General features: G+C 45.1%; 2 protein-coding genes across 2 annotated transcripts in view; both read right to left on the bottom strand.

Annotated features, from left to right (window-relative positions):
* Positions 1-1,443: 1,443 nt before the first annotated feature.
* LOC146397695 (uncharacterized) overlaps positions 1,444-23,372 on the bottom strand; it is a 43,277-nt gene continuing 21,348 nt past the window's right edge. Inside the window, exons 6-13 of the mRNA XM_084989974.1 lie at positions 19,124-19,179; positions 15,647-15,810; positions 11,877-12,002; positions 11,397-11,526; positions 10,412-10,449; positions 8,019-8,103; positions 5,127-5,325; positions 1,444-2,940 (exon numbers count right to left, since the gene is read on the bottom strand). The gene's annotated coding sequence lies outside the window, so the exon portion shown is untranslated. The remainder of the gene's footprint in view (positions 2,941-5,126; positions 5,326-8,018; positions 8,104-10,411; positions 10,450-11,396; positions 11,527-11,876; positions 12,003-15,646; positions 15,811-19,123; positions 19,180-23,372) is intronic.
* Positions 1,444-23,372, bottom strand: part of MUC13 (mucin 13, cell surface associated) — a gene marked incomplete at its 5' end in the record, with an annotated part of 29,700 nt that continues 7,771 nt past the window's right edge. The window contains 8 exon segments of the mRNA NM_001105293.1: positions 1,444-2,940; positions 5,127-5,325; positions 8,019-8,103; positions 10,412-10,449; positions 11,397-11,526; positions 11,877-12,002; positions 15,647-15,810; positions 19,124-19,179. Of these exon segments, the coding sequence (NP_001098763.1) occupies positions 5,127-5,325; positions 8,019-8,103; positions 10,412-10,449; positions 11,397-11,526; positions 11,877-12,002; positions 15,647-15,810; positions 19,124-19,179 (798 nt within the window). The 3' untranslated portion in view covers positions 1,444-2,940.

Here is a 23,372-nt window from a genome sequence, read left to right as displayed (position 1 = left end):
CATTATTCTTATTCAAACAATAGCAAAGAAAATCTCCCAGGAGTGGAGGTTCTCTGGCCCATGAAGCCTAGAGTTTGGAATGGTCCAGGATCTCTGAGAAGTGATGGAAAAAGGCATAGTCTAGTGCAGAGGGGCACGAGGGAGGTGGGATTTTTAGAAAAGAGGTTCAAATAGCCTACCTTTAGTACTACATCCAGAATCATCTTCAAATGTAAAGGAGGAAACATGCAGGTGAGAATCTGTGATGACAAGTTGTGGTGGTCAGCCAATTTTAAGTTATGTCTACATTAATTCTGCTGCTTTTAACTTATTAATTGATGGTTAATATCTTTATTGAAGGTGTTAATAGTTAGTAAGTGGGGGTTTTTTCGGCTGTGCCCCTGGCATGCAGAAGTTCCTGGGCCAGGAAGCAAATCCACACCACAGCAGTGAATCAAGTCACAGCAATGCTGGATCCTTAACCCTCTGTGCCACCAGGGATCTCCTAAGTGTCTCTTTTATTCTCTTCATCATCTAGCCTTGAGAACAGAAAAGCAAACACAAGCTGTATCAGTGAGGATGCTCTCACCTGCAAAAACAGAAACTACTACTCAAACTGGCCTAAGAGTAAAGTCCAAAGGCTTCAGGTATGGTCTGATCAGAGTGCCAGCTCCATTATGCCATGATTCCCTCAGCTTTGCCCTCCTTCACGTGTCAACTCAGCAAAACTGAAGCAGTTTGAGACCTAACATCCTTAACCCCTCTCTCCAGAATAAAGAGTTTTTCCTCCCCCAAGCCTTCTGCTAATATTTGAGCTTTATTCTTTTTATTTGTTTGTTTGTCTTTTTACCTTTTTTAGGTCCGCACCTTCGGTATGTGGAGGTTCCCAGGCTAGGGGTCTAATCGGAGCTGCTGCAACCGGCCTATGCCTGAGCCACAGCAATGCGGGATCTGAGCCACATCTGCAACCTACACCACAGCTCACGGCAATGCCGGATCCTTAACCCACTGAGCAAGGCCAGGGATCGAACCCGAAACTGCATGGTTCCTAGTTGGATTCGTTACCCACTGCGCCACGATGTGAAGTCCTTGAGCTTTATTCTAATTGCATCAACTTATGCCATGTGCTAAGTCAATCACTGTGGGGAGGAGGGGTAGGATTCCACTGATTGGCTGGGGCCAACCAAGGCCTACAGTTGGAGCTGGGGGTTGGATCACTTCCACCCAAAATGCTTGGTTGCTTGGGAGAGTAGTGGTTTATACTATGGGGAACCAGCCAAAAATGTGTACTACATGATACAAAAAAAAAAAAAAAAAAAAAAAAATCACCTTGGGTAATCCCACAGCCTCTAATGAGCAGATATCAATCAATTCAATTGGCCACGTTTCATGTTTGCCATTGATAGTGAAACTTCATTGCTATGTGCATCACCCAAAGTTCCAGACACAAGGAAGGACACGATCTACTAAAGATAATTTATTACCTTTTACAGTTATCAGTCAAAAACAAATAATAATAACAAATACAAATAACTTGCAAGGAGACCAGACATCAGACATAAACAAGTATACTATTAACATTAAAGAAAGCTTGTGCGGCAGGTGGCTGCCCCATTCTTGGCTGTGTATGTGCGTGTGTGTGTTGGTGGCCACTGCTAAGCCTCTGTCCCCAGGGAAGGCTGAGACTTTGGTGAAGTACCTCTGGAATCTGCATCACTTCTCCACCATCAGCCAGACAGAATGTCTACAATTTCAAAGTGACTCCAAACTCTTGCTCCAGGGTTTTTATCTTCACATCCTTTCATAGGTCTTGAGTCATAGGTAGGGCATGCATTAGAGAAAGTGCCCACCTGTTTATTGGGGAGGGGAATCTGAGGATGAAGGTGGGTCTTGGGTACCTTCTTCCTCCCAGCTCAGCTTCCTTCTGCCTCTGTTGCTCCTACTCTTGGTCTCACCCACCAGCATTTCAAAGACTCTAGAATGTATCCTCATGGAAGACATCTCAAGTCCACATCTTTTTTTTTTTTTTTTTCGTCTTTTTTTTTTTTTTGCTATTTCTTGGGCCACTCCCGCGGCATATGGAGGTTCCCATGCTAGGGGTCGAATCGGAGCTGTAGCCTCCGGCCTACGCCAGATCCACAGCAACGCAGGATCCGAGCCGCGTCTGCAACCTACACCACAGCTCACGGCAACGCCGGATCATTAACCCACTGAGCAAGGGCAGGGACCGAACCCGCAACCTCATGGTTCCTAGTCGGATTCGTTAACCACTGCGCCACGACGGGAACTCCCAAGTCCACATCTTTTAATTAACATCTCAAAGGTCCTGGATGCCCAGGAACTCCTTCCTGAAAGCTGGGAGACATGTCTTGTTTTCTGTCCTCTTGGTGTGAAGCCAGGTCGCAAGCAGTTTAAGGGTAATGAAATTCCCACATTTGAGGACCAGAAGTAGCATCCTTATTTTAACTTGCTAGAGAATGAATCTTCAGGGTCCACTGAGTACCTTTAAGGATGGTGTCTCCTCCCGTCTACTGGAATTCCACAGCTGATGTGTAAGAATTTCCGAGAATTAGGTCACTTATCTGCATGCTATCAACTCAAAGCAACACTTAGACTCTTCCAGGAATGAACAATCCTGGGGAGCTTCCCTCTAGTTTGGAAATGGTTATTGTTGTCCCACCAGGAAAAAACAAACAAACACCTAACCACTGTACTGGAGCAAATCAACTATCTTACAAGTGCTAATAGCATTTATGTGTGCATTTAACTTCATAGGTACTTAGATTCAAACACGCTGAATTCAATGCAAACAGTTACAGCTTCCATTCAGAGAGACCAGATGTTGGATGGAGGAAAAATACTAAAGGCCAGATCTCTTTTCTCCATCAGTCTATCAAACCCTCACACAAAAATCTCATGTGCTGGGTTGACGGCCATGGATGGTTCCAAATTTTTACCATTCTAGACAAAAAGAGAGAAAGAGAGAGAGAAACTCTTAGAAACATTCCAACAGAAGCCTATGAGAAAATTTAAATTCATAAATGATTAACATTATTTTAATTACCATTATTTGAATACTGTTATTTAAATTAGAACCCATCATGGTGCTGAGTTCTTTTTGCATATTTGCTTATTTGATATTTATCCTGTGAGGTAGGTTTCATTTTGTCCGTTTCACAGATGAGAAAACAAACCCACAGAAGTCAAACAACTCATTGGAGATCACACAGCTAGTGGCAGGAAGAGCCTGGCTATGAACCTAGGTCTGTCCAATTCTAAATCCCATAAGCATGGGAAAGCCACTCAAGGGCTTTCTTCAGAGGTTATACCTGAAGTATGGGCTCCACTGATGTGGAGAAGGGAAGTCTGAAATGAGTTTGATGGTTAAGGTTCACCTCAGGTAGACCCAACAGGACATCCACTCTCAGCTCCTGCTACGACTCTGTGTCTGACCCCACATGGCCCAGGTGGTACAAGTCATCCCTTTGTGCACACATGTAACACTTAGATTTCATGACTAAAGGAAACAATGTCTAAAATCAACCCTGGGATTTCAAAATAAAAGTCAGCTTTTCCCATTGAGATCCTCAAAGGACGATCCATCTGCTGAGGGCAGCCCATGGAAGTGAAATATGCACACAGAGAGAGTGGATGTCGGGGGCCGGGGTAGGGGGGCTTCCCCAGCCTCTCTACCACCCTTCTGGGTCCCCTCCTCTTTCAGACTCTTTATTTTTCTTCTCTCCTGGGAATGCCTGACTCCTGGCCCTCCTTCTTTCCTTTTCTCTGAATATTTCCTTTTTTTTTCTTTTTCTTTTTTTTCTTTTGTCCTTTTAGGGCTGCACCCGTGGCATACGGAGGTTTCCAGGCTAGGGGTCTAATTGGAGCTACAGCTGCAGGCCTACACACCACAGCCACAGCAACACGGGATCCGAGCCACGTCTGCGAGCTACACCACAGCTCACGGCAATGCCGGATCCTTAACCCATTGAGCGAGGACAGGGATCGAACCAACAACCTCATGGTTCCTAGTGGATTTGTTAACCACTGCGCCACGACTGGAATGCCAGCATTTCCTTTTTCAAACAAGTCGCTGCTCTCCTCGCCTCTCTTCCTTCCCCCCTCTCCTCTCTGGCCCCTCCTCCTCCTTTGCCATCTCTCCCGCCTTCATCTTGTCACGCTTTCCTTCAGGAGTGCTCTCTGATGGGCTTTCTGCTTTCAGCATTCCATCAGGTCATACAGCATTGCTGGCCATGACTGTTCAGACAAATCTAACGGGACAAGCTATGCTCCTTGAAAGTCCTCCCAGGGGAAAGAAAGTATTACCAGCCTCACTTGTCTTGTTCTTTTAGAAATTGATATAGTTGCCTCGAGGTCTGAGGGAGGAAGGAAAGGAGAGATTTGCCTCTAGAAGGGCTGGCTGGAGAGGATCCACGTGAACAAAACTGTGTTTACATCCCACAGTCCTTCCCATTTCTGGCCTAGGTCCTGGGCCCTTCAGCAGTCTTGGAATTGTCATCACAACCACCAGCGTTACAGCCATAGGAACAGAGGATGTAAAGAGATCTTAAGGGTGTCTAATGTAAGCTTCCCTTTTTACAGCTGAGGAAATCGATGGTCAGAGAAATTAAGTTGTGTGTCTAAAGTCACAGAGATGGCTAGTGCTACGGATCAAGCGGTGGCTATTACAATAACTTTTTTTTTTTTTTTGTCTTTTTTTGTCTTTTCTAGAGCTGCACCCACAGCATATGGAGGTTCTCAGACAAGGGGTCTAATCAGAGCTGTAGCCGGTTCTCAGACAAGGGGTCTAATCAGAGCTGTAGCCGACGGCCTACGCCAGAGCCACAGCAACGTGGGATCCAAGCCGAGTATGCAACCTACACCACAGCTCACGGCAATGCCGGAGCCTTACCCCACTGAGTGAGGCCAGGGATCAAACCCGCAACCTCATGGTTCCTAGTCGGATTTGTTAACCACTGAGCCAGGACGGGAACTCCAGTAACTTTTGATTCAAAAAAACAAACCCCCCAAAACCCAAAACCCAAACCCACAGGGCAGCCAGGGCTGGTGATGATACACTAGGCAGGTTCCAAGTCTGCTCTGGGGCATTTCACTCAGCAAAAGCAAACAGAAAGCACCCAAAGACTCACCTAATAGTCAGGGCGGGGTATACTACCCTGGGTTATATAGGGATTCTGTGGCTGACCACCTCTGGAAATGTCCACCTTGATCTTAGGAAAGAGGTTTCCTGCTCCTAGGTTGCTAAAGCCAGTCTCCTGCAGTTTCAGGTTTTGAAAGTCATTCTCAATCAAGTTCTGTTCTTCCACATTCTTGTTTTTGTTGTTTGATCTGTAATCAGTCACAGGAATTAGGATCTGACAATGGCAGCAAGTCCCTTGAAACTGATGTTAATAGGCTTTTTTCAAAATGTTTAAAAATGTTGAAATAATTTCAAATTTACACGTAAGTCACACACATGCAAATTACATAGAGCTCCCATACATCTCTCACCCAGATTCCCCAACTGTTAACATTTTTGAACCATTTAAGAGTAAGTTGCAGACCTGATGCCCATTACCGGTTCTACTTCATTGCTTCATTCAGTGTAGATTCCCTAACTCTCCTGAGAAACTCCATGAAACCATCAAAACTAAAACCCTCTAATTCCACCAGTCCTGTTTATATTTTGCTAATATTGTCAGTATTTTTAAGTATGCCTTTGAATTACTTATGGAAATGATAATAAAAGTCAAAGAAAGAAGATATTTGTGACAATTTTTCATTTGGGCAAAGTCAGTATCTACAGAAGCAGCTCCATGAATAAAATGAATTCAAGATATAAAGATCTTAAAAGGAGAAACAGGAGTTTCCCAGGTTCTGCTATGGGCCCTCAAGTGTAAGCGTTCAAAGCCAAGTGGAAGGACTTGCAGGTGAGGGAGGCATCTGCCCCCAAGTAACTCTGATCCTCTAACCCTTCTTTCTGTCCTCTGGCCCCCAGGTATGGTCCTGGCCCTGGAGAGTGGGCAGTGGGGCCACAGGCATGGGTGATGGCCACAGAGTATTCTCAGGTGTCTCTCAGACACTGGAATGTCGTCAAGATCCCCTCACCCGGTGACCTGATGGTCAGCCCAGCCCATTATAGGGTTCCTGCTGTGACAACACTCCCATCTAGGGTGACTGAGGAGAGGCTTCCTTCCCTTTGAAATGGGCAAGAAATGACAATTGTGGGTGTGCTCCTAAGAATCATGACCCTAAGGCTGAATTAAGAGCAAACCTGGCTCTGAAGCAGGAAGGGGGCACTGAGAACTATGGCTGTCATGGGCACGCAAGTTCTGCTGCAGCCCCTGGACCCTGGAGACCAGGGCAGTGAGTCAGTCCTGCCAAGAGGGCAGCCCTGCTCCAGAGTCTGGCATCCTGGCCCTCTGACTGGAAAGGGAAAGTTGCCTTTCCAGTTCCCAGTGTGGTGTCCTTGTAATCAAGTCTCTGGGGGAGAGTTCATATCAAAATAGATTAAAGAGAAAAAAAAGAAGAGGAAGTCAAATTTTTAGGAACCTAAAATCTATTTGTCCATATTATAGTGAAAAAAAAAAAACCTATTTAGCTAAAATATAAGATATGTGCTCAACATTATTTTTTAAAAGTAACTTTTTTTTTTTTGGTCTTTTTGCCTTTTCTAGGGTTGCTCCCATGGCATATGGAGGTTCCCAGTCTAGGAGTCTAATCGGAGCTGTAGCCGCCGGCCTACACCAGAGCCACAGCAATGCGAGATCCTTAACCCAATGAGCAAGGCCAGGGATCGAACCCTCAACCTCATGGTTCCTAGTCGGATTCGGTAACCACTGTGCCATGACGAGAACTCCAAAAGTAGCTTTTTTTTTTTTTTTTTTTTTTTTTTGGTCAAAGTAGATCCTCACTTGGCACATTTAGAATAGAATAAATAATAGATAATAATAGATGATAGCATCCCTCTTAATGGAGGGAATTTTACTATATCGAAATACTTGTTGAATAAATGAATGGACCCTACTTAAGTTTTAAAAGAGAGCATTTAAGGCACCAAGCTGAGAAATGGCCACACGGAGATAACATTTCTACTTAAAGCCCAGGGCGCTCAGTTGAGGTGGATGTTAGAGTCTTTGGAGGGACTTGAGCAGGGGAGTGACTTGTAAATTACATTTGACAACATCAGAGGAGTTAAATACCACTAACTAGAGTTTTTTAATGACATCAGAAAACTGACTGCTACATCACATTGCAGTATTAAGCAAAATCAAACCTCGACAACAAATTTTAAAAACGCAAAAGATAAAAACTATGTATACAGATATGATATCATTTATATGTGGAATCTAAAATATGGCACAAATGAACCTATCTGCAAAAAACAGAAACAGACTCACAGACCTAGAGAACAGACTTGTGGTTGCCGAGGGGGAGGGGGAGGCGGGAGGGAATGGAACAGACGAGGGGGTTTGGGATTGGCCTTTGCTCACTGAGGTATATGGAATGATTGGCCAACAGGAACCTGCTGTATAGCACAGGGAACTCGACCCAATATTTTGTGATAATCCATGTGGGAAAAGAATCTGAAAGAGAATGGATGCGGGTACATGCATAACAGAATCGCTTTATTTGTAAAGCAGAAATCACCACAACATTGTAAATCTACTCTACCTCAATAAAACTTTAAAAAATGAAAAAAAATGGCACAAATGAAAAAAAAAAAGTTACATATACAATATTGTTTTAAAAGGTAGGAAAAAACCTGGAAAGATATATGCCAAAATGTTGGTTGCTTCAAGGTAGTGGATTTTGTGGGTGATTTTTTATTCTGTTTCTTTGCACGTTTCCCTGTTTTCTTCAGGGACTATGTGTAGCTTATAGAATCAGGAGAAAATTAAGGTCGGGAAAAAAGGGCAATGGTGCTAGAGAGGCCTCGCCTTATTTTTCTCTTCTTGCCTGGGAAAAGGCTTGGGTGTGTTTGTGAACCAGAGTGTGAGGCCAGTGGCGCTGTGTCCTAGGAAAGAGACACCATTCCATACCTTAATGAGAGGACGAATGCAATCACCAGGCTGAGAATGAGGATGCCAGCGATGGTGCCCACGATGGTGAGGATCAGCCGATATGCTGAAAGGGAGAAGAGAAGAGTAGGAACAGCCTCCTCCAAGCAGACCTCCACTGTCTACTGCACAGGTACACGCATTCCTAGTGGCTCCTGGCCCTGAGGACCATCAGGCTCTGGTCTCCAGGGCCAGGATAGGTGGGTGGCTCACCTTCTCTAACCCTCTGTCTGCTCACCCCCAACTGTGTGTTCAGAAGAGGCAGCCTTGCCAGATAATCAAGGACCTAAACACAAAGTAGGCCAGGGTGGCAGGACCTTCCTGGGCTTCATGGGGATGGGATCTCATCCGAGGTCCATGCCATCTCCCTGCTTCTGCTGCTCTCACCTGCCTGCCACAACTGACCTTGCCGATAAACCAGGGGACCTGGCTGGGAGTTAAATTTGTCCCTGATAGAGGAGCCGGGTGATGTCCAGATGGAATTGGGGAGGGAAAAGTCTGGAGGTTCATTACCACCCTTTTTCCTCTAGATCTGCTCTAATGTTACTGAGCACTCGAAATGTGGCTGTGGGATGGCCTGGAAGCGTAACATACGCAGTGATTCCAAACACATAGTATGAAAAAAATGTAAAATATCTTATTAATATTCTCTTCTTTTTTTTTTTTTTTTGGTCTTTTTGCCTTTTCTAGGGCCGTTCCCACAGCATATGGAGGTTCCCAGGCTAGGGGTTTAATTGGAGCTGTAGCTGCCAGCCTGCGCCAGAGCCACAGCAACTTGGGATCCAAGCCGCATCTGCGACCTATACCACAGCTCACGGCAACACCGGATCCTTAACCCACTGAGCAAGGCCAGGGATCGAATCTTCAACCCCATGGTCCGTAGTCAGATTTGTTAACCACTGCGCCATGACGGGAACTCCCCTTATTAATATTCTTATATTGATTACCTGTTGAAATGATACTATTTTCAATGTATTGAATGAAACAAAATGTTAAAAATCAATTTCATCTATTTCTCTGTACCTTTAAAATTTTGCTTAGAACTTTTAAATGTGAAATGAAATCTGAAGTTCACGTCATATTTCTATTGGACAGCACGACTCTAGATCCCCTTGATTCTTCTGCTACATGCCTGCCACGTATGCCACCCCTAACCTGGGTTCATGGGCCACAGACTGTTCCATCTGGAAAAACTTCAAATGTTATCTGATCCAAACCTCTCACTTTATAGGTTGGACACTGAAAGCCAGAAGGAAGAAATGACTTAGCAAACCCAGCCTTGAAACAAAATACAGTGGAAATTGGAGTTCCTGAAGTGGCGCGAAGGGAGAGGTAGTGTGTCGGGAGCACTGGGATGCAGGAGGGTTAAGGATCCAGCATTGCTGCAGCTGCAGCGTAAGTGGATACTGCAGCTTGGATCTGATCCTTGGCCCAGGGAACTCCATACGCTGTGGGGCGGCCAAAAAAGAAAAAAAAAAAAACAGCGGAAACTGAAAGCATTTCTCATCACTAACTTTGTGGCTGGCTGGAAGGTGAATAGGAATATTTCGTTCATTTTGGGTCATTGATCTTTTGGTGCGTTACGTACAATTTTAAATATAGAATAATTTAAGGAATGCCTGTCGTGGCTCAGTGGTTAACAAATCCGACTAGGAACCAGGAGGTTGCAGGTTCAATCCCTGGTCTCGCTCAGCAGATTAAGGATCCGGCGTTGCCGTGAGCTGTGGTGTAGGTCGCAGACGCAGCTCAGATCTGGTGTTGCTGTGGCTGTGGCTTAGGCCGGTGGGTACAGCTCTGATTAGACCCCTAGCCTGGGAACCTCCATATGCCGAGGGTGCAGCCCTAAAAAGGACAAAGACAAAAAAAAAAAAAAAGAATAATGTAAAATATGAAGTTAGTATTGTCCCAATCTGGCAGGAGGGAACAAAGCAACTGAATTTGCAATAACACATCCCAAACTAGCAAAGAGCTCTGAGACAAAAAGAAAACTTGAGCAGTTAAAAGTCCAGTTTCTAGTTCTGCTCGCCCATGAACACAGTTTTGGAATACAGTCTTGTATCCTTTCCAGTGGCAGACAATGCAGATTTAAGCTAACGTAGGAAACAAATATAATGTTGGGACAAACTTCTTTGGCCTGAGACAAGTCCAGAGGCACCAGTGCACCCCTTGGGCGGACTTCTGTTATTTCCCACACTGAAGGAGCTCTGTCTGGGACCTAAGGGTGGACATGGGATGGCTGACCCAGAAGGCAAACTACAGGCAGATTTTCTCTCTCTTTATGAAACAAGCCAGGGCCTTTGGGGGACTGGGTAGAATTCTCAATGTGGTCCATGGTTTTCAGAAGCTGAATAACAGAGCAAGACTTTTCTACTCACGGTTTTCACAGCCAACTCCACTGTAGCCAAATGGACACCTAAAATACAATGAGAAGGAAACCATGGTAAAGAGCCTTGGAGGAGCACGTCAGAGGTCCCACCCAACCTCCATGTCATCCTGGCATTTTTCTTTTCTTTTCTTTTTTTTTTTTTTTAGGGCTGCACTTGTAGCATATGGAAATTCCCAGGCTAGGGGTCAAACCAGGGCTACAGCTGCCAGCCTATGCCACAGCCACAACCACAGCCACAGCCACTCAAGATCTGAGCTGAGTCTTCGACCTACACCACAGCTCCGGGCAATGCCAGATCCTTAAACCACTGAGCAAGGCCAGGGATGGAACCCGCATTCTCATGCATATTAGTTGGATTGTTTCCACTGTGCCACAATGGGAACTTCCCATCCTTGCATCTTTCTTTCACTCTCTCCTCCCTGTTCCATCTCCTCTTTCTCTTTTCTTCCTTACACTCCCATTCTTCAGGGGAGTACCTTTCATGGCCTCTGGAAGGTTGAGGGAGGTACTCCCCAATCTCCTGTGGTTCCAATTGCTACTGACTGAACGCTCCACCCTCCGAGCATCAGGAACATTCAGCAGTTTGGGCAGAGCAGAGCCCCAGAGGCATGGAGCATTGTGGGACCCCCTCAGCCTGTGAGGCCACATGGCTCTGCTACTTATTCACTGCCCTGTGATCTGGGAATGTTTATATTCTCCGAACTTCAGCTTCCTCACCTGAAGACAGGGAATGAACACAGGCCCGACAGTGCTGCTGTGTGACAAGTATTGCTTGGGTGGTTCCCAGCACATAGAGAAGGTTCAAAACCCGATGGTGATGGGAATGGTGATGATGAAGGTGGTGACGCTTTGCAACTTCCTAACGGATGCCAGCGTACCAGCTTCCTGACCCTAAACCCATATGTATGTGACACGTGCTAACTTCTCTCTCAGCTTCATCTATGACAAGATGAAAAAGGAGTGATTTCTCTTACGCTTGACAGATCTTGTTTTTATCCTCCTTGTAGCCAGGCAGGCACAAGCATTCGGCGTTCCCAGCGCTCCTCACGAGGCATTGCCTATTGTTCTCTGCATTGCAGGTATCAGAGCATGCTGGACCCAAAGCTTCAAAACAGAGCGATTTCTGGGTAATTTTCAGAAACGACCAGTTCAACCCGTTCAACCCCAAAGTGACATGTCACAGAATACAATTTTTTCACATTGCTTTTTCTGGGTAGAATGAGGCGCTCCATGGCTCTGCATGTGACCTGTCCCCTGTGAGGCAGCACATGGGCCTCCTCACCAGCTCCTTAGCCCACGCCCCATCCAGGACCACAGGCCTATAGCCAAAATTCATATCCCTCAGACTCTGAAATGTACATGGAAACTTGAGCCAGAAAATGAGTCCTTTGCAAATGTGAATGGAGAAAAGGCAGGAGGTGTGAGGACCATTCAGAAGCAGGTGGAACACTTACCAACACACAGAGGGATCTGTGGGTTTGGTCTCTCCAGCCCCTCTTTGCACTCACACAGTAAACCACTGGGGCACTCATCTTGCTCATTTTGCCTCTTACATCCATAATAATCACACCGATCTTGCTCTGAGAGGCACAAAGAATTCAAAGACGTATTTAGCAAGACACTACAGGGTAGCTTGTGAAAGCATCCCATTCCACTGATGTTACAGTTGCCTTTTAACATGTCTTGGGGGTCAACCAATAGAAATCTGGGCTTTTGAAACTCAACTCCCCAATCATCTCTTCTAGAACAATTTCCTTACATTATCCAATTCAAATGAATTCAATCCAGTGCAACGCAATTAGGATCAAGTTCAAGATCTCTTCTGAACCTAGCTCTAGACTAGGTTCCACAAGGGACACAGTAGTTGGTTAAGTTTTGGGCCCCATCTTTGGAGAGTTACGTGTTGGTTCCCATAGCCAGTTGCATCCAGCAACTCGTAACACAGACTTTAAGTACAATGGGAATTCGGGGGCTCAGCTACCTAAAGGTAACATTGTGGAGGAGGCAGGAATTGGGCTAAGTCTTGAAAGATAAGGGAGATGTGACAGTCAAAGGGGAGGCAGAGTCTGCCTATGTGGAATAAACAAGGTATGGAAAGAAGTAAAGGATTCCTGTCCAGGAGTGATGGAGTTGTCCTTGGGCAGGGGAGAGGCAATGCAATGAGGGGGGTGAACACTGAGACTTCTTGGCTTTGCCGTCCCCATTGGCTGTGGGCTTTTTGTTCAATTATTTGATTTGTGGTAGGTCCAAGTTCCCTCCCTCTATGAAATGGGGTTAATGATTCTTGTTTCACATCATTATTGTTAGAACTGAATGAGCTCATATAAATGCAAGTGTCCACTACAGGAAACTCAACAAATAATCATTCTCTTGTTCATTCGTTGGTATAGCAGGGTTTGGGTCCAGGCTAAGAGCACTGACTTTTATCCTGTAAGCCTAAGAATCAATTGGTGGATTCTGAGCAGAAACATGGCACGAGAAAGCCATCTTTTAAAAATAGTGTAGAAGCATAATGGAAGGCATTAGGGACAAAAGATGAATCTGAGCAGAGAGCAGGAGCAGGTAGAACAGAGATGTGGTTGCTCTCTTCTAAACATCCCAAAGCTGTAACTAACCTTCCTTCATTACCTGCCATTTAAAAATGCCTCCAAGTAAAAACCTAGAGAAAGAGATTCTACAGCTTTTGACACAAAGGAGAGAGTCCGTATTTGCAGCAGAAACAAGAGAGCAGCAAAAGGTGTTTTTCTCTAAAAGTCCTAAGCTCTCACTTCTATTTGCTGGGTGATTCGTGCTCTTGTGGCCACCTCTAGCTGGCATCATTCAGGAATTTGTTAATGTATCTGAGAGCACATGCCTGGCCTCAGAGTAGAGACGTGTTAAGAGGAGATACCAAAAAAAAAAAAAAAAAAAGAGCAATTCTCAGTGCTGATGCCACATGGTTTCAACTCTGCCAAAGCTCAGAGCCAAGGTGGTTACTAAGTAGAGTCAAATGAGAGAATTACAAAGGGAACCCCAACTTTGTCTTGAAGAATGCACCAGTTGTTTTCATCTGGTGACCATGCTGACGGGGACACTCAACTTCCTCACACTTGTTAGAAGTCTCATCCAGCCCCAAACGGAGCGTATGATAAGGTTTTGTCTTGCCTCATTGACAGTTTCATCTTCCAGGGGGCAGAGGTTCTGACTACATGAATTACTACTCTGGAGCAAATTATGACCCCAAGAAGAAATATATTGGCAGACAGAAGCGATGGGTCCTTTTGAAGATAAGGACCAAGTGATAGCCAGATAGAGAAGTATGACTTTGAGAGACACATTTTGAAGTGTTCAGAAAGGGTAAGGTACAGTTCCATGGCATGAGACTCAGGAAGATGAAAATAGGTTAAAACAGTAAGAAGCTCTGAAAATGTAATTCTCACTGTGCAGCTGCATATGGTCCCAATGAACTACAAAAAAATCATGGGAGAGGGTGAGTTAATTTAAGAAACTGGCATGGTTCTCATAGGAAACTCTCAGGTGAGAGATATAGACAGAATATGCAAAGAAGGTCTCTTAACCAAAGATGGAATATTAAAAGTATGACAGAGACAGTCTAGAGTCCAAATGAGCGTAGGTTTGCCACAAACAAAACCGAAAACAATAACAAGAAGAAGAAAATCTGATGGCAATGAGCAAAGAGTTAAACATGAAAAGTGAGAAAGAAAAGAAAAATGGCCGAATGAAGGGGTGTGTGTGTTTTCTATGCTACAGGGGCTCATGGAAAGGTCAGGCCTGGTTGGAGTAACATGAATGACAAGAGAAAAATCGAATGGCTCTGCAACTATTTTGCTCCAGTCTCTTCTGCCAGGAAAGGATACTTGGATGGACATTGCTAAGGGGACCACAGCCACGGAGAGGGGATGGTGCAGGAGAGCCCCATCTTTTCTGGCAGCATCATGTTTTATTCCAGAGCATTTATATTCCAAGTTCCTGAGAGAACCGTGAGAATCTCTGTGACATCTTAGAAAGAGAGAAAGATGTTTGAACACTATATACAAACAGGATTTAAGTATATTTTTAGAAAGAGTGGTACGTTTTGCAAATGAGGACATGGAGGTTACAATCATCAAAAAGCAAAACGTGAGAGGGTAAAGCAGGAGTCTTGGAAGTCTCAAAATGAAGGATGAGGGAGGCGGGATGAAGGGGATCAGGAGAATGGTGGATGGAGGGCCAGAGAGAAGAGGACTTTAGGAAGGGGAGGGTACCAGTGCAAACGCTACAGAACTGTCAGATAAATTGTGCCTCAACAGAGGCCTTTGGGTTTGGCAACCAGGACTGATAACCAGTTGCACAGAACCGACCCCAGGGCTGGCCAAGGTACCTCTGAGAAGAGAAACTCCCGATGACTGCTGTGGTGGTTGTGCTAATCACGTCAATTTTTTCCTACCTTCCTGTACCCATGCCCCGTGGTGGGGCCTGCCACACAGTGCTCAGCTATGTGAATTGCTCCGGCCATGAAGACAGTTGTAAATGTGACACAAGCGGAGAGTGAGAAACACCTGTGAATTGAAACGCACCCTCTTGCCACCTTGGAAACCTGGACTAACCTGCTAGAGGATGAGATACTGTGTGGAGCAGAGACAAACTATCCAGGTGAGCATCTGAGATCATTCACCTCCAGTGGACCCACCCAGCAGCTTAAGTGAGCTCAGCAGAGATCAGCCAAGCCCTGCCTAGATCAGCAGAACCACCCAGCTGAGCCCAGCCCAAATCCTGACCCAGAGAATTATGGTATTGTAATAAACAGATGGTTAATGTTTTGGGCCACTAAGTTTTGGGGTATTGGTAACACAGCAAAATGAATTGTTACAGCTCTGCTGTGGACTTGTGTGTCTGCCTAAAAGGAAAACAGCCTAGGAAAACTTTCTATAAGCATGTGGAAAGTGATAACGGAGCATAGAGCCCCCTTGTTTCTCTTTTCTTCATCTTTCCCTGTCCAGAGGTTGTTTATTAAGACAACCTTCCAAGAAGAGGAACAAACTAGTCAGTCTGACGGCTTGGAGAATGGTTATAAAGGAGCAGAAGCCAATTAAGAGAGGAAAGGGCGGTTTCAAAGGAAACTCAGAGACATCTGTGGATTCAGTGATTCAGTTCTTCTGGCCTCTTTCACACATATAATAGAAAAGTTCACAAAAAGGTAGACATATCTTCAGGTAAATGTTGAATAAAATGATTTAGTACTTACGGATATATTCTGTAAAGTCACTTGGGTTGCTTTTAATTGCTTGGTCAATGGCATTAAATATGGAACTCTCATTTTCTGTTGTAGTTTCTCTAAAAATGTTTACTACTTCTACCTCAACAAGCTGGTTGCTGGCACGCATTTCATATCTTGCTGAAGGAGTTGTGCTAAAAATGGAAATGAACCCATCACTTAAGTTGAATTGAAGCATCAACAAATTGATCTTCAGACCTCCCAGACTCTCCAATCTCCCCACGCTTGTCCCAACCCACTGTTCTATAGCCACAGTTGAGGCCCAAATCCCAGGGAGGCTTGGGGTTGCCATAAGAAGGACATTTATAGGCCTAGAGATCTCTGGCCTAGAATGCATTCTGAGGAAATCTAGGGGTACAACAAGGTCCTGTTGGAGGACACTTAGGAAAATCATGGATGCTTATTTTTAGGACCTAGGAGCCTGGAGTGAACCAGAAGTAGAATAAATGACATCTGAAATAGTAAGTTGTCACTTTCTGCAGAAAATCAAGAGACAACGCTGGATCCTTAACTGCTAAGCCACCAGGGAACTTCCAAGAATAGGTCTCTGGATGAGCTGTAAAATGCCAGACTTGTGCTTTGAGAGAGATGGGGGTTGGGAGGTGCGTGTTTGTCTTTGGGCACAGAGAGGGCGGCAGCTGACCATATGGTGTCTGGGTCACTCCCAGAAAGGGCCTAGGAAGCCAGCAAGCAGCTTCAAAATGCTTGTATGATGGGGTCTGGGCCCACCTGACCCAGAGGAGAGTTGATTCCAAGGAGGGATGGGGTGTTGGTGGTACATGGTAAGCATAGCTGCCTTCCAAGGAGCGATGGGGCTGTGGTGAACATCAGCATCTGATACCAAATCACACCACCAGACACTAATGGCTTGTGATGAGCAAGACATTATAGGAGTCTCTCTCTAATCAGCACTGCAAAGCAGGGCGCTAGGACCAGCCAAGTTCTAATTCTTTCATTATCCAAAAGGAGTCAAATGATCCAACCACTGAGTGAGTGAGAGAGAGAGAGAGAGAGAGAGAGAGAGAGAGAGAGAGAGAGAAAGGGCTTAAAGAAGAGAACTCCTGGAGTTCCCATCATGGCTCAGCGGAAATAAATCCGACTAGGAACCATAAGGTTGTGGGTTCAATCCCTGGCCTTGCTCAGCAGGTTAAGGATCCAGCATTGCCATGAGCTGTGGTGTAGGTTGTAGGCTTGGCTCAGATCCCGCATTGCTGTGGCTGTGGTATAGGCCGGCAGCTGTAGCTCTGATTCAACCCCTAGCCTGGGAACCTCCATATGCTGCGGGTGTGGCCCTAGAAAGACAAACGACCAAAAACAAACAAACAAACAAAACAAAACAAAACAAAACAAAACCCCCTTCCTTCTCTGATTTGTGGCCGTGTGCTTTGTTTCTGCTTTTGGTCTCTTTAGGGCTGAATTCTAATTTCAAGCTTCCTATCATGACTTGTTCATGATGGGATTTGGAGGTGGTAGTGGAATGTACAGGGCAGTGAGAAAGGGGTATTTCACATAAGCTATTCTTTATCTAGAGATCTATGGTATAATTCTGCAGTGGGGCTACGAAAGAAATGCCGTCCATCATTCATTCGTTTGAAGAACTTACTAACATATACTCTGATTCAAGAGGCAAGACGTTAGAATCACAGAATTGTTCAGGGAAAGGATGGAGCAGCTGTGTACTAAGTGACAAAGAGGTACAGTGTAAATGGCTAGAGCATAGCCTGGGAGTTAAGAACCCAGGATGGTCACCACCTTCCGTGACCCAAGACCCGCCCCAGCTTCCCGCAGTCTGAGTGTCCTCCTCTGTCCAGAGAGAGATTTGAAGGTTAGAGAATTTCTGAGCATCCTTCCCATTGCAGCATTTGGGAAGTAAATAAAGAGCTTGGGAGTCAGAGGAGAGGACACTGGTCTGGAGTCAAAGAAATGTCTTCTGAGGTGAGACTGAGGTCTCGTTGCCCTCCTCAGCCCCCAAGCTGGGGGAAGGTGGTGTTCTCCAGGACCCTGAGCTCACAGGCAAGGGGTTGCTTCCAAACTCCATGGGCGTCCTTTCAGTAGTAACTCCTTAAGAATGAAAGTAGGGACACTATTTTAAGGACCCCCCCCCGGCTCCCCAAGTGACCATGTGGGACCAGCTCTCCATCACACTTGTAGGATCTGGTATTCTGGAAGGGAAACTGATGGAAATGAACACATACTGAAACTGACTACCCGCCAGAAACTTTACACAGGGCATCTTTTCAATGGTATCTCATTCGCTTCTCCCAGGGTTCCGGGAAAGTTGATCAGACTATCCCAGTCATGCAGAAGAGGTATCGAAAGTTCAGAGAGGTGAAAATGCCTGCCCGGTCCCACAGCAAGAAAATGCTGAGGCCAGGATTCAAGTACAGATTTAGCGGACACACCCACACCTAACCATTCCTGTTTTTACCTGGTCAACCCGATGTATGAACACCCTGTCGTCCCCTCAACCAAACTAACGTCCTTAAACACTACATGACAGTGGTCTGCTATCCCTCCCGCTTCCAGCCTCTGCAGTCAGAGCCCAGCCTCCCTGCCTGATGTTTGCTCTGTGCATCCCATTACGCTCCCTGCTGGCCTCCTGGCTCCCAATCACAAGTGCCCCTCCTTCACCACCAAGATCAAAACTCACCATATTTAGGAGGCCTTCTCTATATAGATATATACTATATCTAAGTATATACAGATTATCTTTTTCCACAATAGGATTCGACACAGTTTACAAAGAGAGATGCAGTAGTAAAACCGTAAAACAGAAATGTTAGGGCTGCAGTACTAGATGACTCCATGCATCCTAGGACATTCTTTCCTCAGACTGCAGCCCTTGTGTATCAATCTGCTTCAGGGTAGGCTGAGATGGAATCACTGACTTCTTGAGAGTCCTCTGCCTTTTTGGGTCCCCAAATAGCATGCAGTCCTGGTCACTGAATGTTGCTGGGCTCATTGCATGCTTACTCTCATGGCAGAAAGAGCTCACGACAGGGCCTTCAGTAGCCAGGTGCATGACTGATACCTTCCTGTCGTCTGCCATACTCCCCGCTATGAGGGAAGAGATGGCCGTGAGCCATTCATTCGCCTCCTGACCTCCTGGAATACACATTCCAGGGGTGGACTAGGTGTGGTTTGTAGCCAAGGGATCAAACCAACCAAACCGATCCAGGTGATGCCCTAGACCATGTGTGTAAGTCGCTGAGCAGCCAATTACAGACAGCAACTTGCTGTCCCAGGCTTCACCCCACCCACCCAGGCTGGGGTCAATGTGACATCAGAGGCAGGGGCCCCTGCAGTCCTCTGACTGACTACTTCTTCTTAACATGTGAGCAGCCACCCTAGGGCCTTGGTGCTGCATGGGGAATGCAAGAGAAGACAGGAAGTTAGGCAAACTCACACCTGCTTCCAAAATAACCCATCGGTCCACAGTAAACTTACCTTACTTTAAGAATTACGGTCTGTCCGTACTCAGAATTGCTAAATGTGTCATTAAACTGTGGAGAAGAAGAACAGATTTAGTAACTACAAAGAGGGGGAAACGTGATGCTATATTTTAATTTTAACATAAATCTATTTCTAAACACATTTATATAACACAGCAAATTACTCTTCACACACACGCTAACAACGTTCAGTATTTTTTTGCTTCAAAGTAGTACGATCCTGATACAATGCAGAGCTCCCCAGGAAGAAGGGGGAAACTCAAAGCACTCAGCCAAATCAATGATCACAGTCTTAAAAATAATGTGACTAACTTTTGTCTTTTCAAAGCCACTGTGAAGTTCTGCACATTTGTTAATTTATCTTTACGCGTACTTCATACGCTCATCAGTTTACCAAAGGAAGACTCAGTTGCCTACCTTGCTGAGGCATCATGCCAGAAACATAGAGATAACCAAGATGGGCAGACCCAGCGTGTGATCAAATAGGAGGTTACACCATGGAGCTGAGAGAGGTAAGTGCCACAGAGAGTACAATCTAATGTGGAAGTTCAAAGAAACTCACTTCCAGTTGTAGCAAACCAGAGAGGGCTTCATAAAGGAGATGGGACTTAAAGCATTTCGAGAGTCATGTGGGGCCAGGAAGCAGAAGAAGGAGCCACCCACACCAACACTGGGAAACAGTGCCACTCGGAAGGTAGCAGGCTGGAGTGTCACATTACACAACTTGTCATCTTTGCTGCAAAATTTAACTTCTTTGGGCTTCACTTCCTCTTGGAAAATCTGAGAGATCAGTAATTCCCACCACATAGGGCTATACGATGTAGGAAATGAGATGGTATATATGATACATGGCTTTGTGAAATGGGAACTGGGAAGGGCTCCAGCACAAGTTGATCTTATTGGGATTGAGTTGTATTCAAGAGCAGAGACAACTTGGGAGTTCCCATTGTGGCTTGGTGGTAGTGGACCTGACTAGTATCCATGAAGATAAGAGTTCGATCCCTGGCCTTGATCAGTGGGTTAAGGATCTGACAATGCTGTGAGCTGCAGTGTAGGTTGCAGATGTGGCTTGGATCTAGTGTTGCTGTGTCTGTGGTGTAGGCTGGCAGTGACAGCTCCGATTCGACCCCTAGCAAGGGATCTTCCGTATGCTGCAAGTGTGGCCCTAAAAAAAAAGGCAGAGACAACTCTAGATACTTATAAAGACATGGCCAGAGACGGAGCTGGGACTTCTAGTAGGGGTGAGGTGGAGGTAGGGCAGGGGTCCCAGTTGGAACATAAGTTTCTTGATGTCAGGCTGGAGTTAATTTCCTCTTTCTCATGACACACCCCCCACATGCATACACCTGTCTGTCACCCATTCCCACCCATAGCACTGAGCACAGGGCAATCCCCATGAAACACTCAACAGGTACCAGTTGACTGATGACTGAATGAATTAACTATGAAAGACATGACTTTGGAAATGTCTTCTCTTTGGGCCCTGGTCTCCATATTTATTATGTCAATGTTGAACATGGTTGGTGCAAATTTTTTATAACCCAAGAATTTTATTATTTTTCTCCCACAAGGACCCCATATTTTAGAAGATCAGCCAATGTCATTTAAAAAGATATCAAATCATTTCTTTTTTATTTTAGTCAAATTCAAATAAATTTAGTTAGTCTGGGCAGCCTTGTATCCAGAATATGTCCATATTCATTTTAATTCTTTTAAATATCAGGGAAAGCTGGTATTCCTATAAACCCTCAGGGCCCTGGGAGTCTTAGGAACAAATTAACTGGAACAAGTTCCACCCCAAGTTTTCCTTACAGCTCCCCTACTGACCATTGCCCATTTAGTTTTCTTAATTCCAAAGAAGGGATTGTAAAATTAGCATCGGGCACAGGGAAGAAAAGATTTCCTTTTTTTCCCCCTCTTCCAGGTAACCCTCTGAGGATTTAAGGCTATACACCTTTCAATGTGAAGGGCTGCAGGGTTGGACAGGAGGGCAGGAACTATCCAAACAGGCCTGTCTGGAGTCCATGGCACAAGAGAGCCAGCAGGAGAGAAGGAGAAGCGGCTCTGTGGTCAGGCAGGTCCTGGGCTCCCATCTCCCCATCCTCATTCGTCAGCTGGGTGACCTTCCGTAAGTTATTCAGTTACATAGCCTTCCTGATCCTTGACTACCTACCTCACCTGCAAACCTGTATCAAAGTACCGTCTCCCCCAGGTGCCTATTTTGAGAATTAGAAATATGACACATGCAATGCCAGGTATGGCATGCAACAGGGAAACTTCAAATCCCTCTGATTATGGGGAAACATTGAGGGGAGGGATAAACTGGGAGGTTGCGATTGGCCCAGACACGCTACTATGTACAAAATCAGTAAGTAACCAGGATCTACTGTACAGCACAGGGAATTTACTCAGTACCCTGTGGTGACCTATTTGGGGAAAGAATCTGAAAAGGAATGGATATATATGTATATGTATATGTATGGCTGATTCACTTTGCTGTATACCTGAAATTAACTCTTTGTAAGTCAACTATACTCCAATATGACTCATTAAAAAAAAAAATCCCTATGTGGACTGTCCATTTGGCTCTGCATGGGGAGAAAATGGGCCCTGGGAGACCCCTCAGGGCCTGAGCTGGCACTGCCACAGCTACAGAGTCTGCAAAGGGGACCTTGAAGAAAGTCAATTGTCTCTCTTTTCCTCTCTCTAGGAGCTGCAAAGGCATTCTGGCAGATCCCTTTCAGATTCAAAGACTCTCAGAAATTATGAAAGTGTTCCATCCCAGCCCTGGTACCCCTGGGACCATCAAGTCCTATCTGAGATCAAGTTGCTACACTTATCTCCGAAGACCAGGGCGTTGGCCTGAAGCCAGACAGGGCTTTGGACATTCAGATCCAAAGCAAGTTGGGAAATGCAGTGGCTCCAGGGACCAGGGATTGGGGAAGTCACATAAGACAATTGAGGGGTTCCCTGGAGACAGGAACATTGTGTTGCTATCTTCAATGTACTGAATATCTTCTGAGTGGGGAACTGGAATGCAGACCCAGGGTAAGAGGCTAAGTCATGGCCATGTGCCCCTCATGTGCAGGTGGAACAGCAAAGGGGCCAGGGCAAGTCCGGGATGCAGTGGACATGGGTTTTATCAGAGCAGTGTCAGGCACTGGCTGTTTGGTTGTGAGCATTCACTCTATATGTACAATCTCTAAGACCATTTGGATAATAACTTTTCACTTTTAGCCAATTCTAGCAATAAAACTCTTTACAATGACATAATGTCAAACGGAAAGGCAGTATCATAGAGTAAGATGTTAGTTTTAAAAAGCATTTCTTCACCTAGAATTATGTGCTTAGACATATTTCCAAGCTAACATTTTTTCCTTCAAAACTAAACTTTGAGAAACACTGATGGGACACCTTCTCTAAGGCCTTCCTGTCTGACAGCTGTGGTTTTAGAATAGAGATCTCCACCTCTCTCACATCGACATATTCACTCACAATAATCACAAAGAAATGAAGCTGTTGCTCATTTGGACATTTTTGACAATGGGAAAAAGAAGTAACGGATGTTAATTTAGAAGGAGTTCCTTCGGACATTAAAAAAGCTGGACTAGTCTAGAAATGTATGCAAATTGGATGGTAAAATGGAAAAAACACCTTTAAATTTTTTTCTCTTCAAAATGCAAATCAAAACCACTATGAGGTACCACCTTACACTGGTCAGAATGGCCATCATCAAAAAGTCTACAAACAATAAGTGCTGGAGAGGGTGTGGAGAAAAAGGAACCCTAGTACACTCTTGGTGGGATTGTAAATTGGTGCAACCACTGTGGAAAACAGTGGGGAGATTCCTCAGAAAACTAAACATAGAACTACCATTTGATCCAGCAATCCCACTCCTGGGCATCTATCCAGAGAAAACCATGACTCAAAAAGACACATGTACTCCGATGTTCATTGCAGCACTGTTTGCAATAGCCAAGACATGGAAACAACCTAAATGTCCATCGACAGAGGAGTGGATCAAGAAGATGTGGTACATATACACAATGGAATATTACTCAGCCATTAAAAGGAATGAAATACCGGCATTTTTAGCAACATGGACGGACCTAGAAATGATCATGCTGAGTGACGTCAGTCAGACAATGAGACACCAACATTGAATGCTTTCACTGACAGGTTGGGAATCTGAAAAAAGGACACAAGGAACTTCTTTGCAGAATAGGTACTGACTCACAGACTTT

The sequence above is a fragment of the Sus scrofa genome, chromosome 13, assembly GCF_054392235.1.
Source record: "Sus scrofa isolate SSC_HxYL_T2T_F1_AM1 chromosome 13, Sscrofa_HxYL_maternal_Yorkshire_Landrace_v2.0, whole genome shotgun sequence".
In the NCBI taxonomy this organism is placed as follows: Eukaryota; Metazoa; Chordata; class Mammalia; order Artiodactyla; family Suidae; genus Sus; species Sus scrofa.
Note: the sequence above shows the minus strand (reverse complement) of the source record. Positions and strands in the feature narration are given on the sequence as shown.